Source organism: Gorilla gorilla, chromosome 1, assembly GCF_029281585.2.
Source record: "Gorilla gorilla gorilla isolate KB3781 chromosome 1, NHGRI_mGorGor1-v2.1_pri, whole genome shotgun sequence".
Classification (NCBI taxonomy): domain Eukaryota; kingdom Metazoa; phylum Chordata; class Mammalia; order Primates; family Hominidae; genus Gorilla; species Gorilla gorilla.
The window spans coordinates 45559759-45571493 of NC_073224.2; the positions used below are offsets into that span (position 1 = coordinate 45559759).

At 42.2% G+C, this 11735-nt stretch overlaps 1 protein-coding gene across 1 annotated transcript; it reads right to left on the reverse strand.

Annotated features, from left to right (window-relative positions):
• Nucleotides 1-325: 325 nt before the first annotated feature.
• Nucleotides 326-1408, reverse strand: LOC101128987 (PRELI domain-containing protein 1, mitochondrial-like). The gene has a single exon (XM_055378964.2). It carries the CDS (start codon nt 1362-1364, stop codon nt 705-707), a length of 660 nt encoding a protein of 219 aa, XP_055234939.1. The 5' UTR covers nt 1365-1408; the 3' UTR covers nt 326-704.
• Nucleotides 1409-11735: the final 10327 nt, after the last annotated feature.

The window sequence follows — 11735 nt, forward strand, 5'->3', positions numbered from 1 at the left end:
GTTTGAGACCACCCTGGGCAACATGGCGAAATCTTGTCTCTACTAAAAATACGAATAAATTTGCCCAGGTGTGGTGGCATGCTCCTGTGGTCCCAGCTACCTGGAAGCTGAGGTGGGAGGATCACTTGAGCCTGGGAGGCAGAGGTTGCAGTGAGCCACGATCATGCCACTGTACTCCAGCCTGAGTGACACAGCGAGACCCTATCGCTAAATAAATTAATAAATAAATTCATTCCTAAAGATGCGAGTTTTCCTTTGGTGTCATTTCTGTCAATCTGCTGAACTCCCTCTAGCATTTCTTTTTTTTGGGGGGGGGGGGGCTGACTGAATTCAACAAGTATTTATTGAGTGTCTATTATGTGCTAGATACTGAGACACATCAGAGGACAAAACCAAAAGCCCTGCCCTCGTCGGGCTTACAGTCTAGCACTTACCGCCAGTTAACCTGGAGGCTACCTGGAACCCCGGGCAAGTCACCGCACCTCTGTGCCTCGGTCCTCAGCTGCCTAATGGGAGAATAAGCAGACCTGGCTCAGACATGAATCATGTGCTTGGTGTACTGCAGATGCCAAACTGCATCCCCACAACCCACCACCCAGACAGTAGATAGGGCTGGAAGTTGATTTTTAATGATCAAGTACAATGGAGCGAGGGCAGAGGGGCTAAGCCTAGCTGTCTGGGGTGCTGTGGTGGTGGTGGGCTGGCTACACAAACTGTTGCTGCTGCTGCTGCTTCTTGGTGGCTGCCTTGCTGGCGAGGTCCTTGGCCTTCTCTGTAGCTGCCAGTGCTGTCTCCTTTGCCTTCTCCTTGGCTTCCTTGGCTGTCTCAACAAGTGTTTTGGAAGGGGCCTCGCCTTGCAGCTTTGCCAAGATATATTCAAAACCCTTCATAGTCTTGGTCACATTGCTTTTGAACCAGGCAAGACCAAATTCCTGGACAGCTCTGGAGACACCAAATAAGCTAGAGGAGACCCAGGCTTCCCGGCGGATTTCGGTCCAGCCACTGTTGTCAGAGTTCACACAGTAAACACATCGTTCCTCCACCACCATCAGCCGGGCATGGTTGATGTTCCAGGTGAAGGTGGTCATGGTCTGATTCTGTGGGTCCACAATAGAGTCCTCCAGGATGTACACCGAGTGATCAACATTGGCAGGAAACAGTCGCTCGGCCCAGCGGGGCGTCCTGTTGGTCTTGGTCAGGAGTCGCCCGGACAGCAGTTTCTGGTCAGGGGTTACCTCCCGGTGTACTATGTCTTCCGTCAAGACATGTTTGCTATAGGGATTCGGGTACCGCTGCCAGAAGGCGGCGAACACTTGGTCCCAGGAGCTCCGGAGCACGCTCTGGCCCAGGAAATACTTCACCATCGTCCCGGCCGGAGCGGGCTCAGCACCCGCGCAGCATCGGGGGTGCGGAGCCTGGGAGGCACGCGGGGGCCGCGCTGGGCCGGGGCTCGGCGCACACCCGCCGCCAGGCTTGTAACTCAGTCACCACCGCACCGCGCCCAAGCAGCTGCCGCCACCGCCGCCATGAGTTGTCCGGTCCAGCATTTCTTGTAATGCACATCAGGTGGTAATGAAGTCTCTTAGTTTTCCTTTATTTAAACACTTATTTAGTTTTTTTGTTGTTTGTTTTCATTTTCGTAGGATATTTTGGCTGGATATAGAATGCTGAAATGACACTTTAATTCTTCAAGCACTTGAAAAATATCATTCACTGCCTCCTGGCCCCCACAGCTTCTGATACAAAGTCCAATGCCATTGAATAATGTTCCCCCTGGAATGTAATATATTGCTTTTTTTCCTGGCTACGTTCACAGTTTCCTGTTAATTTTTGGTTTTCAGCAGTGTATTGGTTATTTATTGCTGTGTAACAAATTGTTCCAAAACTTAGCTGGTAAAACAATAGACACTTATTATCTCATAATTTCTGTGGATTGGGAATCTGGGTGTAGCTAAGGGTTCTTGGTCCTCTGCTTTGGCTTGGAGTCTCCTCACAAGGCTATGGTCTTCTCAGGCTTGACTGTGAAGAATTTTCACAGAGTTCATTCACGTGGTGGTTGCCAGCATTCTGTTCCTTGTGGCTGTTGGCCAGAGACATGTCAGTTTTTCATGAGCTATTGGCCAGAGACTTCCCTTAGTTCCTTGACACATGGTCCCCTCCATACAGCATCTCACAACATGGCAGGTTGCTTCATGTACACACACACACACACACATACACACACAGACACAGAGACAGAGAGAGCGCCCTACCAAAATGGAAGTCACAATTTTTGTAACCTAATCATGGAAGTGACATCCCATTAGTTTTGTTGTATTCTATTCATTAAAAGCAAGTCACTAGGTTCAGCTCACACTTGAGGGAAGGGGATTATACAAAGGCATGAGCACCAGGAGGTTGAGGTCAGTGGGGGCCATGTCAAAACTGTCTATCACAAGCAGTCTGACTAGGATATGTCTAGATGTGGTTTTCCTTGTATTTATCCTGATTAGGGTTTCTTGAATCTATCAATCTGTCTTTCACCAAATTTGTGGAGTTTTGTTGCTATCATTTCCTCATACATTTCTTTTCTACTGCATTTTCTCTTTTCTTTCTTTTTGGGGCTCCAGTTGCCCCTATATCAACCCCCTTGATATTGTCCTTCAGCTTCCTCAGGCTCTGTTAGTTTTTTAAAAAAATGTTTTATTTGTTTTCCAGATTGGATAATTTTTATTGTTCTATTAACTGACTTTCCCCTCTTATGTTTGTTCTGCTATAAAGTTCATCCAGTGACTTTTTAATTTTGGATGTTACATTTTTTCAGTTCTACACTTTCCATTTAAAATATACAGCAATGTTGTAACCATTATTACTCATTTCTTCAGATTTTATAGTATAAGGGTAGTCTTAAAAAATGGAAGTGATTAGGCCTCTCAATACCTCCGAAAAGACTGATACTTAGCAGGTATTCACAAATGTTTGTTGACTTCAATTTAATTGTAATAAAGTGAAAGAAACATCAAGCCATAGAAAGCCAAGGAAGGAAGCAAGGAACGTCAGGTATCTTTACTGTCTTGTTTTGAGAAATCAGGCACATTGATACATTTGATTAGTGGAATACCAAAAAAAGATTATGTATTTTCATTCACAGAAAAGGAAGATTTCTTTTTTTCTTTTCTTTTCTTTCTTTCTTTTTTTTTTTAGACAGAGTATCTCTCTGTTGCCCAGGCTATAGTGCAGTGGCATGATCTCGGCTCACTGCAACCTCTGCCTCCCAGGTTCAAACGATTCTCCTGCCTCAGCCTCCTGAGTAGCTGGGATTACAGATGCCCACCACCACGCCCAGCTAATTTTTATATTTTTAGTAGAGATGGGGTTTTGCCATGTTGGCCAGGCTGGTCTTGAACTCCTGGCCTCAAGTGATCCATATGACTTGGCCTCCCAAAGTGCTGGGATTACAGGCATGAGCCACCACGCTGGCCCAGAAGATTTTATTTTATTTTATTTTGTTTTATTTTATTTTATTTATTTATTTAGAGACAGGGTCTCACTTTGTTGCCCAGGCAGGAGTGCAGTGGCACAATCTGGGCTCACTGCAACCTCCACCTCCCCGGTTCAAGCGATTCTCCTGCCTCAGCCTCCCAAGTAGCTGGGATTACAGATGTGCACTGCCACGCCTGGCTATTTTTTGTGTTTTTAGTAGAGACAGGGTTTCACTATGTTGGCCAGGCTGGTCTCAAACTCCTGACCTCGGGTGATCCACCTGCCTTGGCCTCCAAAAGTGCTGGGATTATAGGCGTGAGCCACCTCACCTAGCCACAGACAAGGAAGGTTTCAAATCTGTGTGGCAGACAGACTGTAAGGTGGCCCTTATGATTTCTGCCTTCTAGTGTTCATGTCTTTGTGTAATCCCCTTCCCATGAACATAGACAGGACTTGTGACTTACTTTTAACCAATAGAATATGACAAAGTTGATGCGGTGTCGCTTCTGTGATTATGTAAGTCTCTGTCTTGCTAACAGACTCACTTTACAGACTCTCCTTGTTGGCTTGATGAAGTCAATGGCAATATTGGGGAAACCTATATGATAAGGTCATGCAGATGACCTCCAGCCTCCAGCCAGCAAGAAGCTGGGCCCTCAGCCTTCCAACTGCAAAGAAATGAATTCTGCCAACCATTTGAATGAGTTTGGAAGTAGATTTTCCCCTAGTTGAGCATCCAGATGAGCACACAGCTCAACTAACACCTCGATTGCAGCCTTGAGGAGAACCTAGCTAAGCCCTTCCTGGACTCCAGACTTGCAGAAACTGTGAAATAATAAATGTGTGTTGTTTAAGCCCCTAAGTTTGTGTGATTTTTATGCAGCGATAGAAAACTAATATAATCTGCATAGTTATAGACTTTTGCTACCTCTTATTTTGTTGAGAGCAATTTTTCGAACTGATTTTTATGCTTGATATACAACTTGAACTTTAGGAAATGAAATATTCTGAGATCAGCAGTTTTATAGTATAATTGTAGGGACAACAGGACTCTGGGGAAACCCACAAGAAAAGCATTTTTTAACAAGATCTCATGCCAGCAGTTTCACTCTTGGGAATCTGTTCATAGAAATAAAAGCCCATTCAGTAAGTGAGGATAAATATGTAAGTGTTTTTTAAATTGCATTGTAGTGGCAAAAGAACTGGAAACAAATTTTTCATAGCTATTGCCAAATTGCTATCCAAAAAGGCTGTTAAAATGTCCATTTCCACCAGCAATGTGTAAGTACCCTTTTCCTTATCTCCCTGTAATGGAAAACTCCTATTCATCTATATTAGTTTCCTAGGGCTGCCGTAATAAAGTGCCACAGACTAGATGGCTTGAACAACAAAAATCTATTGTCTCACAATTCTGGAGGCTTGAAGTCTGAGATCAAGGTGTCAGCAGGGTTGGTTTCTTTCTTTCTTTCCTTTTTTTCTGAGATGAAGTTCTGCTCTTTTTGCCCAGGCTGGAGTGCAATGGTGTGATCTCGGGTCACCACAACCTTTGCCTCCCGGGTTCAAGCAATTCTCCTGCCTCAGCCTCCTGAGTAGCTGGGATTATAGGCATATGCCACCATGCCTGGCTAATTTTGTATTCTTAGTAGAGATGGGGTTTCTCCATGTTGGTCAGGCTGGTCTCGAACTCCAGACCTCAGGTGATCCACCTACCTTGGCCTCCCAAATTGCTGAGATTACAGGTGTGAGCCACCACGCCTGGCCAGGGTTGTTTTTTCTGAGGCCTCTCTCCTTGGCTTATAGGTCACCGTCTTCTCCCTGGGTCTTCACATGGTCTTCTCTCTGTGTGTTTGTGTCCAAATTTCCTCTTCCTACAAGGACACCAGTTTTATTAGATTAGGGCCCACCCAAATGAACTCATTTTAATTTCATTACCTCTTTAAAGACCCTATCCTCAAAAAGTCACATTCAGAGCTAATGAAGGTTAGAACCTCAATTTATGTACTTTTGAGGAACACAATTTAGCCTATAACACCATCCTTATGGCTCAGCTTAAGTATCAGTCCCTCAGGGAAGCCTTTTCTCATCCTGAGAGAGGTCTACATCCCTCTGTCATATGTATGTATGTATATATGTATGTGTGTATACATATGCATGTGTATCATATATAGATACACATAAGCATGTATATATGTATAGGTATCTGACCATACTTCTCTCTCATGACATCATAATTATAATATTATTCCGTTTTCATAAAACAAACTAGGACGACTTCCTTCATGTAGATATTTCTATGTTTGTGTATAGCTATATGGATAAAGGTATGGAAAGATATAATCTAGATTGGTAACATTGGCTACATGGGTATTGGAGGGGAGGTTATGGTAAGGAGGATGGGAAAGATGTAGCAAGGAAACAAAAATCAACCACAAAAACTTACAAAAATACGGTATCATGCAACATGACCATGTATGCATGGATAATATAATGTAATTTATTATTTTAAAAAAGTTTTTCAGCTGGGCATGGTGGCTCACGCCTGTAATCCCAGCACTTTGGGAGGCTGAGGCAGATGGATCACCTGAGGTTAGGAGTTTGAGACCAGCCTGGCCAATATGGCAAAACCCCCTCTCTACTAAAAATACAAAAAATTAGCCAGGCGTAGTGGTGCGTGTCTGTAATCCCAGCTACTTGGGAGGCTGAGGCAGGAGAATTGCTTGAACTGGGGAGGCGGAGGCTGCAGTGAGCTGAGATCATGCCCCTGTACTCCAGCCTGGGTGACAGAGTGAGACCCGTCTCAAAAAAAAAAAAAAGATTTTTCATTGCCTAGCTATTATGTCACAAAGATTTGCAAACTTTCAGTGCCATAGAGCAACATATATTTATTTAGCTTCCACATCAGTGGAAGTGGGGCTGGGCCTACAGGGAAGGCTTCGCTGGATGTGGCTCTCATCCTCTTCCTGGTATTAGCAGGCTGTCTTGTGGGCTCTTCTCATGGAATGGCAGAAACTCAAGATGTCAAGTGAAGGACATCTATGAAACTAGCACATTGTCAACTTCCTCCTTCATTGGCCAAAGCAAGTGACAAAGTCAAGGGATAGGGAAGTATATTCTACTCATGGATGTGGGGGTAGGGGAGGGGGTTAATATTTCTGATTAATAATCTATTCTACAACAGTTACATAAATATATATATTTAGGCCAGGCACGGTGGCTCACGCCTGTAATCTCAGCATTTTGAGAGGCCGAGGAGGGCAGATCACTTGAGTCCAGAAGCTCGAGACCAGCCTGGCCAACATGGTGAAACCCCATCTCTACTAAAAATATAAAAATTAGCCAGTTGTGGTGGTGGGCGCCTGTAATCCCAGCTACTCGGGAGGCTGAAACAGGAGAACTGCTTGAACCCAGAAGGCGGAGGCTGCAGTGAGCTGAAATCGTGCCACTGCACTACAGCCTAGGTGACAGAGAGAGACTCCGTTAAAAAAAAAAATATATATATATGTAAAAAAATATATATATATATTTAGAGCTATACATTTATACATATGCATAAAGATTTTTATGAAATAATGGGTCCCAAATGAATGAGAGTTATCTAAACATGATAGAGTTTGAAATCATTTATATCTTTTGTTTCATTTATGTGTTGTTTATTTTATTTTTTGCCCTGCATACACTGTTTGTATAATCTAACAAATAACAATACAGATTTTATTGGGGAACAAGAGTAATTTTTTCAGATGAAGGGGATGGTGGCGAGGGGAAGGGCAACTAAGCAGAGAAAGCCCTCCAGAGTCAGGCTGGCTTTGTGCACAGCCATGAATTCATGAATAACTCCAGGAAAACTTTTCTAACTTTGCCAACATTATTTTGGTCATTATGCAAAACCACTGAGTTATGCAGATATTAATCTATAATGTGATATATTATCATTGTAATTTAATAATTCTTTTATTCTACATAAGAATAAATGAGAAAATAGTAGATCCCCAAAACCTAGCTGCCCTCTGATCACCCAGGGAGTTTTTTGTTGTTGTTGTTTTGTTCTGAGACAGTTTCGCTCTTTCACCCAGGCTGGAGTGCAGTGGGGCGATTGCTGCTCACTGCAGCTTCTGACTCCTGGGCTCAAGCCATCCTCCCACCTCTGCCTCCCGAGTAGCTGGGACTACAGGTGTGTGCCACAAGGCCAGGCTAATTTTTATAGTTTTTGTAGAGACAGGGTTTCACCATGTTATTCAGGCTGGTCTTGAACTCCTGGGCTCAAACAATCTACCTGCCTCAGCCTCCCAAAGTGCTGGCATTACAGACATGAGCCACCCTGCCTGGCCCCAGGGAGCTTTTAAAATGATATAATTATCAGAGCTCTATTTGCTGACTCAAGTAGATGAGGTGACACTTAGAAATCAGCATTTTCACAAACTCCCAGATAATTTTTATAATTACTCAGGTTTGGAAATCACTGGATCAAGCCAGTTTTGAGAGTTTTTCCAGCCTTCCCTCTCCCATACCAACAGATTTCTCACAAAATGAAAATAATTGAATTGTGTGATTGTCTGTGGGCTTCTCAGCTGTCCTAAAGGATTCATACCAGCTGTTTACTTTGCCCACGATCACCATTGTAAACAACAAAGGACTGCCATGCACTCCGTGTTGCTTGACCGTGTGGGCTCAGATCCTATAAGTAGCTATGAATCATGCGGGCCTGATCCTTGGGGTAACCTATTTCTATACTTCTTGGGGAGACAGATTTACTTCGTAAGGGAAATTTAACAGTTCATAGAAATTCTGACCTCCGCACAGAAGCTTTTCTAATAGAGTTGAAAAACCTTCATATAACAAAAACCACTCTTCTCTAACTTCAAAATGCAACTTTTCTCTCATTTACCCAGGTATTGGCTCAATGAACCTGGAGGCACATGCTCTAGATACAAGTATTGAATAACTTCCTGAGTTTAATTTAAAAATGCGGCTGGGCGCGGTGGCTCAGGCCTGTAATCCCAGCACTTTGGGAGGCCGAGGTGGGTGGATCACAAGGTCAGGAATTCGAGACCAGCCTGACCAACATGGTAAAACCCTGTCTCTTAAAAATACAAAAAAATTAGCCAGGCATGGTGGCGCGCGCCTTTAATCCCAGCTACTCGGGAGGCTGAGGCAGGAGAATCGCTTCAACCTGGGAGGTGGAGGTTGCAGTCAGCTGAGATCATGCCACTGCACTCCAGCTTGGGTGACAGAGCAAGAGTCCGTCTCGAAAAAAAAAAAAAAAAAGAAGCTATTTGGTTCCTTTTATACATCATAGTTAATAGGCAGGCTTTGAGCCTGCTTTATCCTTTAAGTGAGCATGTGGTCAGACCCCTTAAAACAAGATGTAGGAGATAAGCCTTTTATCCACACTCTGGCTAGGGAGATGGAAAAAAACTGATGTCTAGAATTTGGAGTGTTAGGGTAGATGGAAAAGGTTTCAAACAGTTGGACAGGTGAGAAGGGAACTCTGTAGAGAGAAAGTGTAGGCAAACTGAGGAGGCTGTTGGTTCCCTGACAAGCTTGTTGAGTTTGTTTCAACATGGAGAGCAAAATCAGATTAATAGACAGTTAACCATCTGGGCCAGTTGTCAAATTTTCTCTGTATTACAGCTCAAGAAGTTTGAAATTTACAGAGATCCAAAGTAAAGTAATTTTCCCCTCATATTTCACATGGGTAAAATGTACTGTGAAAAATAAATGAGCCTAAACTAAAAGTACAAGAATACATGTTTTTTGTTCTCTCGTGCATTTCAAGGGTTGGAAATTTCCATCTCCACCCTTTGCATCTTAAACATCTCACTTGCCCAATTTCTGGTAGAATCTTATACTCTAGGCAGTAAAAGATAAACACAAAGTCCTGTCAGGTATGAGGCATCCCAATTCTAGCCAGAAGTTTGACCAATTTGTCCTTTGTGTCAATAATTAGGAGGTGCCAAGAAGACAGTGTGGAACAAATAAAAATGTGATTAGAATTACAAATGAAAATGAAAGCCACCAAACTCAGACCAGAGTGTGGTTCTGTTGAAATGTGCTGACTGTGGCCTGGGGGATCGCCATCCTACTGTGGCTAGCCTGAAGGAGTTCCGACATGGCTCTTTCTCTTGATTTTTCCACCCCTTATTCTTCCCTCATAGCATGCCATTTGTCACTGTATTAAAGGTGGTAATTTCTTTAAAAAGCAAAAACAAAACTTCCATTCCTCCTAGAGACATTCCATATATCCAAGGTAAAAACACTCGCTTCACTTTTCAAGGAACAGAAACTCCACCATATGAGTATTACTTCACTTTAGGATGTTTTGGAGAATATTTTAATGTCCAAATTTACTCAGTAGTTTTATAAAAATAGCTACACATTCACTTCCAATTTGAAGTGGTAAAGTACTTCGAAAATCTTTTAAATTTATCTGAAGTGCAGCTAAAATGTAGTACTCAAGTTCAGCAAATGGGTGCAATTTGTTTCCAGGTTTGAATTGTTTCAATTTTGTTCGTGTGTCAGCCTAGGCTACCTCAGTTAAATCAGTCTTGGAAATAAAAGGACAAGTCCAATTAAATAAGTTTATTTTGTGCTAGCATTTGGCCCTTGCTAAGAGAAGAGTCTTTTCTGTGAAGTAAAGGAAAAACAGATTGAGAAGTGCCAAGTCAATGATGCTTATGGGTTAAAAAGATGCTAACACAGTTTAACACCTTAGGGTCCAAAAAGGGCGGAAGGGCACAGAATGTTCTGTCTCTCTCCTCCTATGATTATTTGAACAATATGTTAAATTGTATTCTTATTCCAACCCCAAGGCAGTGACTCAGAAGGAGATAACAGAAGGAAAGGAAAGGTTCAGATGAAGAATCATTCTGGAATGTTTGACAACGTTTAAAAGCACTGGATTAGACAGCATCATTTCTTCCATCACTCTTCCTAAACTGAAATCTTTGAATGTATCCTGTTGCTCGAACAACGTTTGTTTTACCTTAGAAATCCAAGGGTTCGTTTATTCTTTTAATGCTAGGGGCTTAACCACAACTCTATCAAAAGTTACTGATAAATTCAGATTGTTTTCATTACTTTAAGAGGACCAGTGAGATTGTTATGGACTAAATGTTTGTGTTCCCCCCTGCCCAAATTCTTATGTTGTATCCTTAACCCCCCATATGATGGTATTTGGAGGTGGAGCTTTTGGCAGATAGTTAGATCAGGAGGGTAGTGCCCTCATTATGAGATTAGTGTCCTTATAAGAAGAGGAAGAGAGAGCAGAGCTCTTTCTCTCTCCATCACGTGAGGACACAGCAAGAAGGCAGGCAGCTACAAGTCAGAAAGAGGAATCTCACCAGGAAGTGAATTTCCCAGCATGTTGATCTTGGACTTCCCAGCCTCCAGAACTGTGAGAAATAAACAGCTGTTGTTTAAGCCATCCAATTTATGGCATTTTGTTATACCATATAGATGACTAATATAGACAGGTTTAAAGGAGTAGTTGTCATGGGATGCACAGAGCATCCTAAAAGTAAGTGATGGTGCACATAAAGCATAACAGAAATAGAGATAGAATGAGTACAAGTTAATCAGTAGGTCTTTTGAGAGCCAGATTTAAAAGGAATGTATGGGACTTTTATTTCCAATCATTACCAAAGTAATTGGTCTTGGATTTTCTTTCCTACCACACACAATAAGAAAACCAGACAAAATATATGCTTTTTGGATTTTTCTTCTTGATTTTTAGCAGTTTGACTCCAGTGTGCTAACTAGCTGTGGTTTTCTTTGTATTTATCCTGCTTGGGGTTTGTTGAACTTATTAGATCTGTAAGTTAATATTTTCCACCAAATTTGGGAAATTTTCATTCATTACTCATCAGATATTTTGCGTGACCCTTCCTCTCTCCTCTTGTGTTCTGAGACTCCATTTACCTTGTCTCACAGGTTTCTGAAATGGGTCAATCTTTATACTCTTTGTTCTTCATGTTGGATAGTTTCTTTTGATCTCTTTTTAGTTCACTGCCCCTTTCACTGTCATCTCAAATGAGATATTGAGTCCATGTAGTGAACTTTTTATTTCTATCACTTTACGTTTCACTCTAGAATTTCAACTTTTTCTTTTTAGAAAGTAATTTCCACTTGTGTGTTGAGATTCTCTATCTGTTCATGTATTGAGACAAAATTTTCCTTTAATTATTTGGACACATTTTAATTCTTTATAATAGCTGCTTTGAAATCTTTGACTTCTGTATATAGCAGCAGCACCAGGGATGGGTTTTGTCAAAAAC

Excerpts from the sequence above, each read along its gene's own strand:
- LOC101128987 (XM_055378964.2), bottom strand. The coding sequence starts at position 1,364 with ATGGTGAAGTATTTCCTGGGCCAGAGCGTGCTCCGGAGCTCCTGGGAC.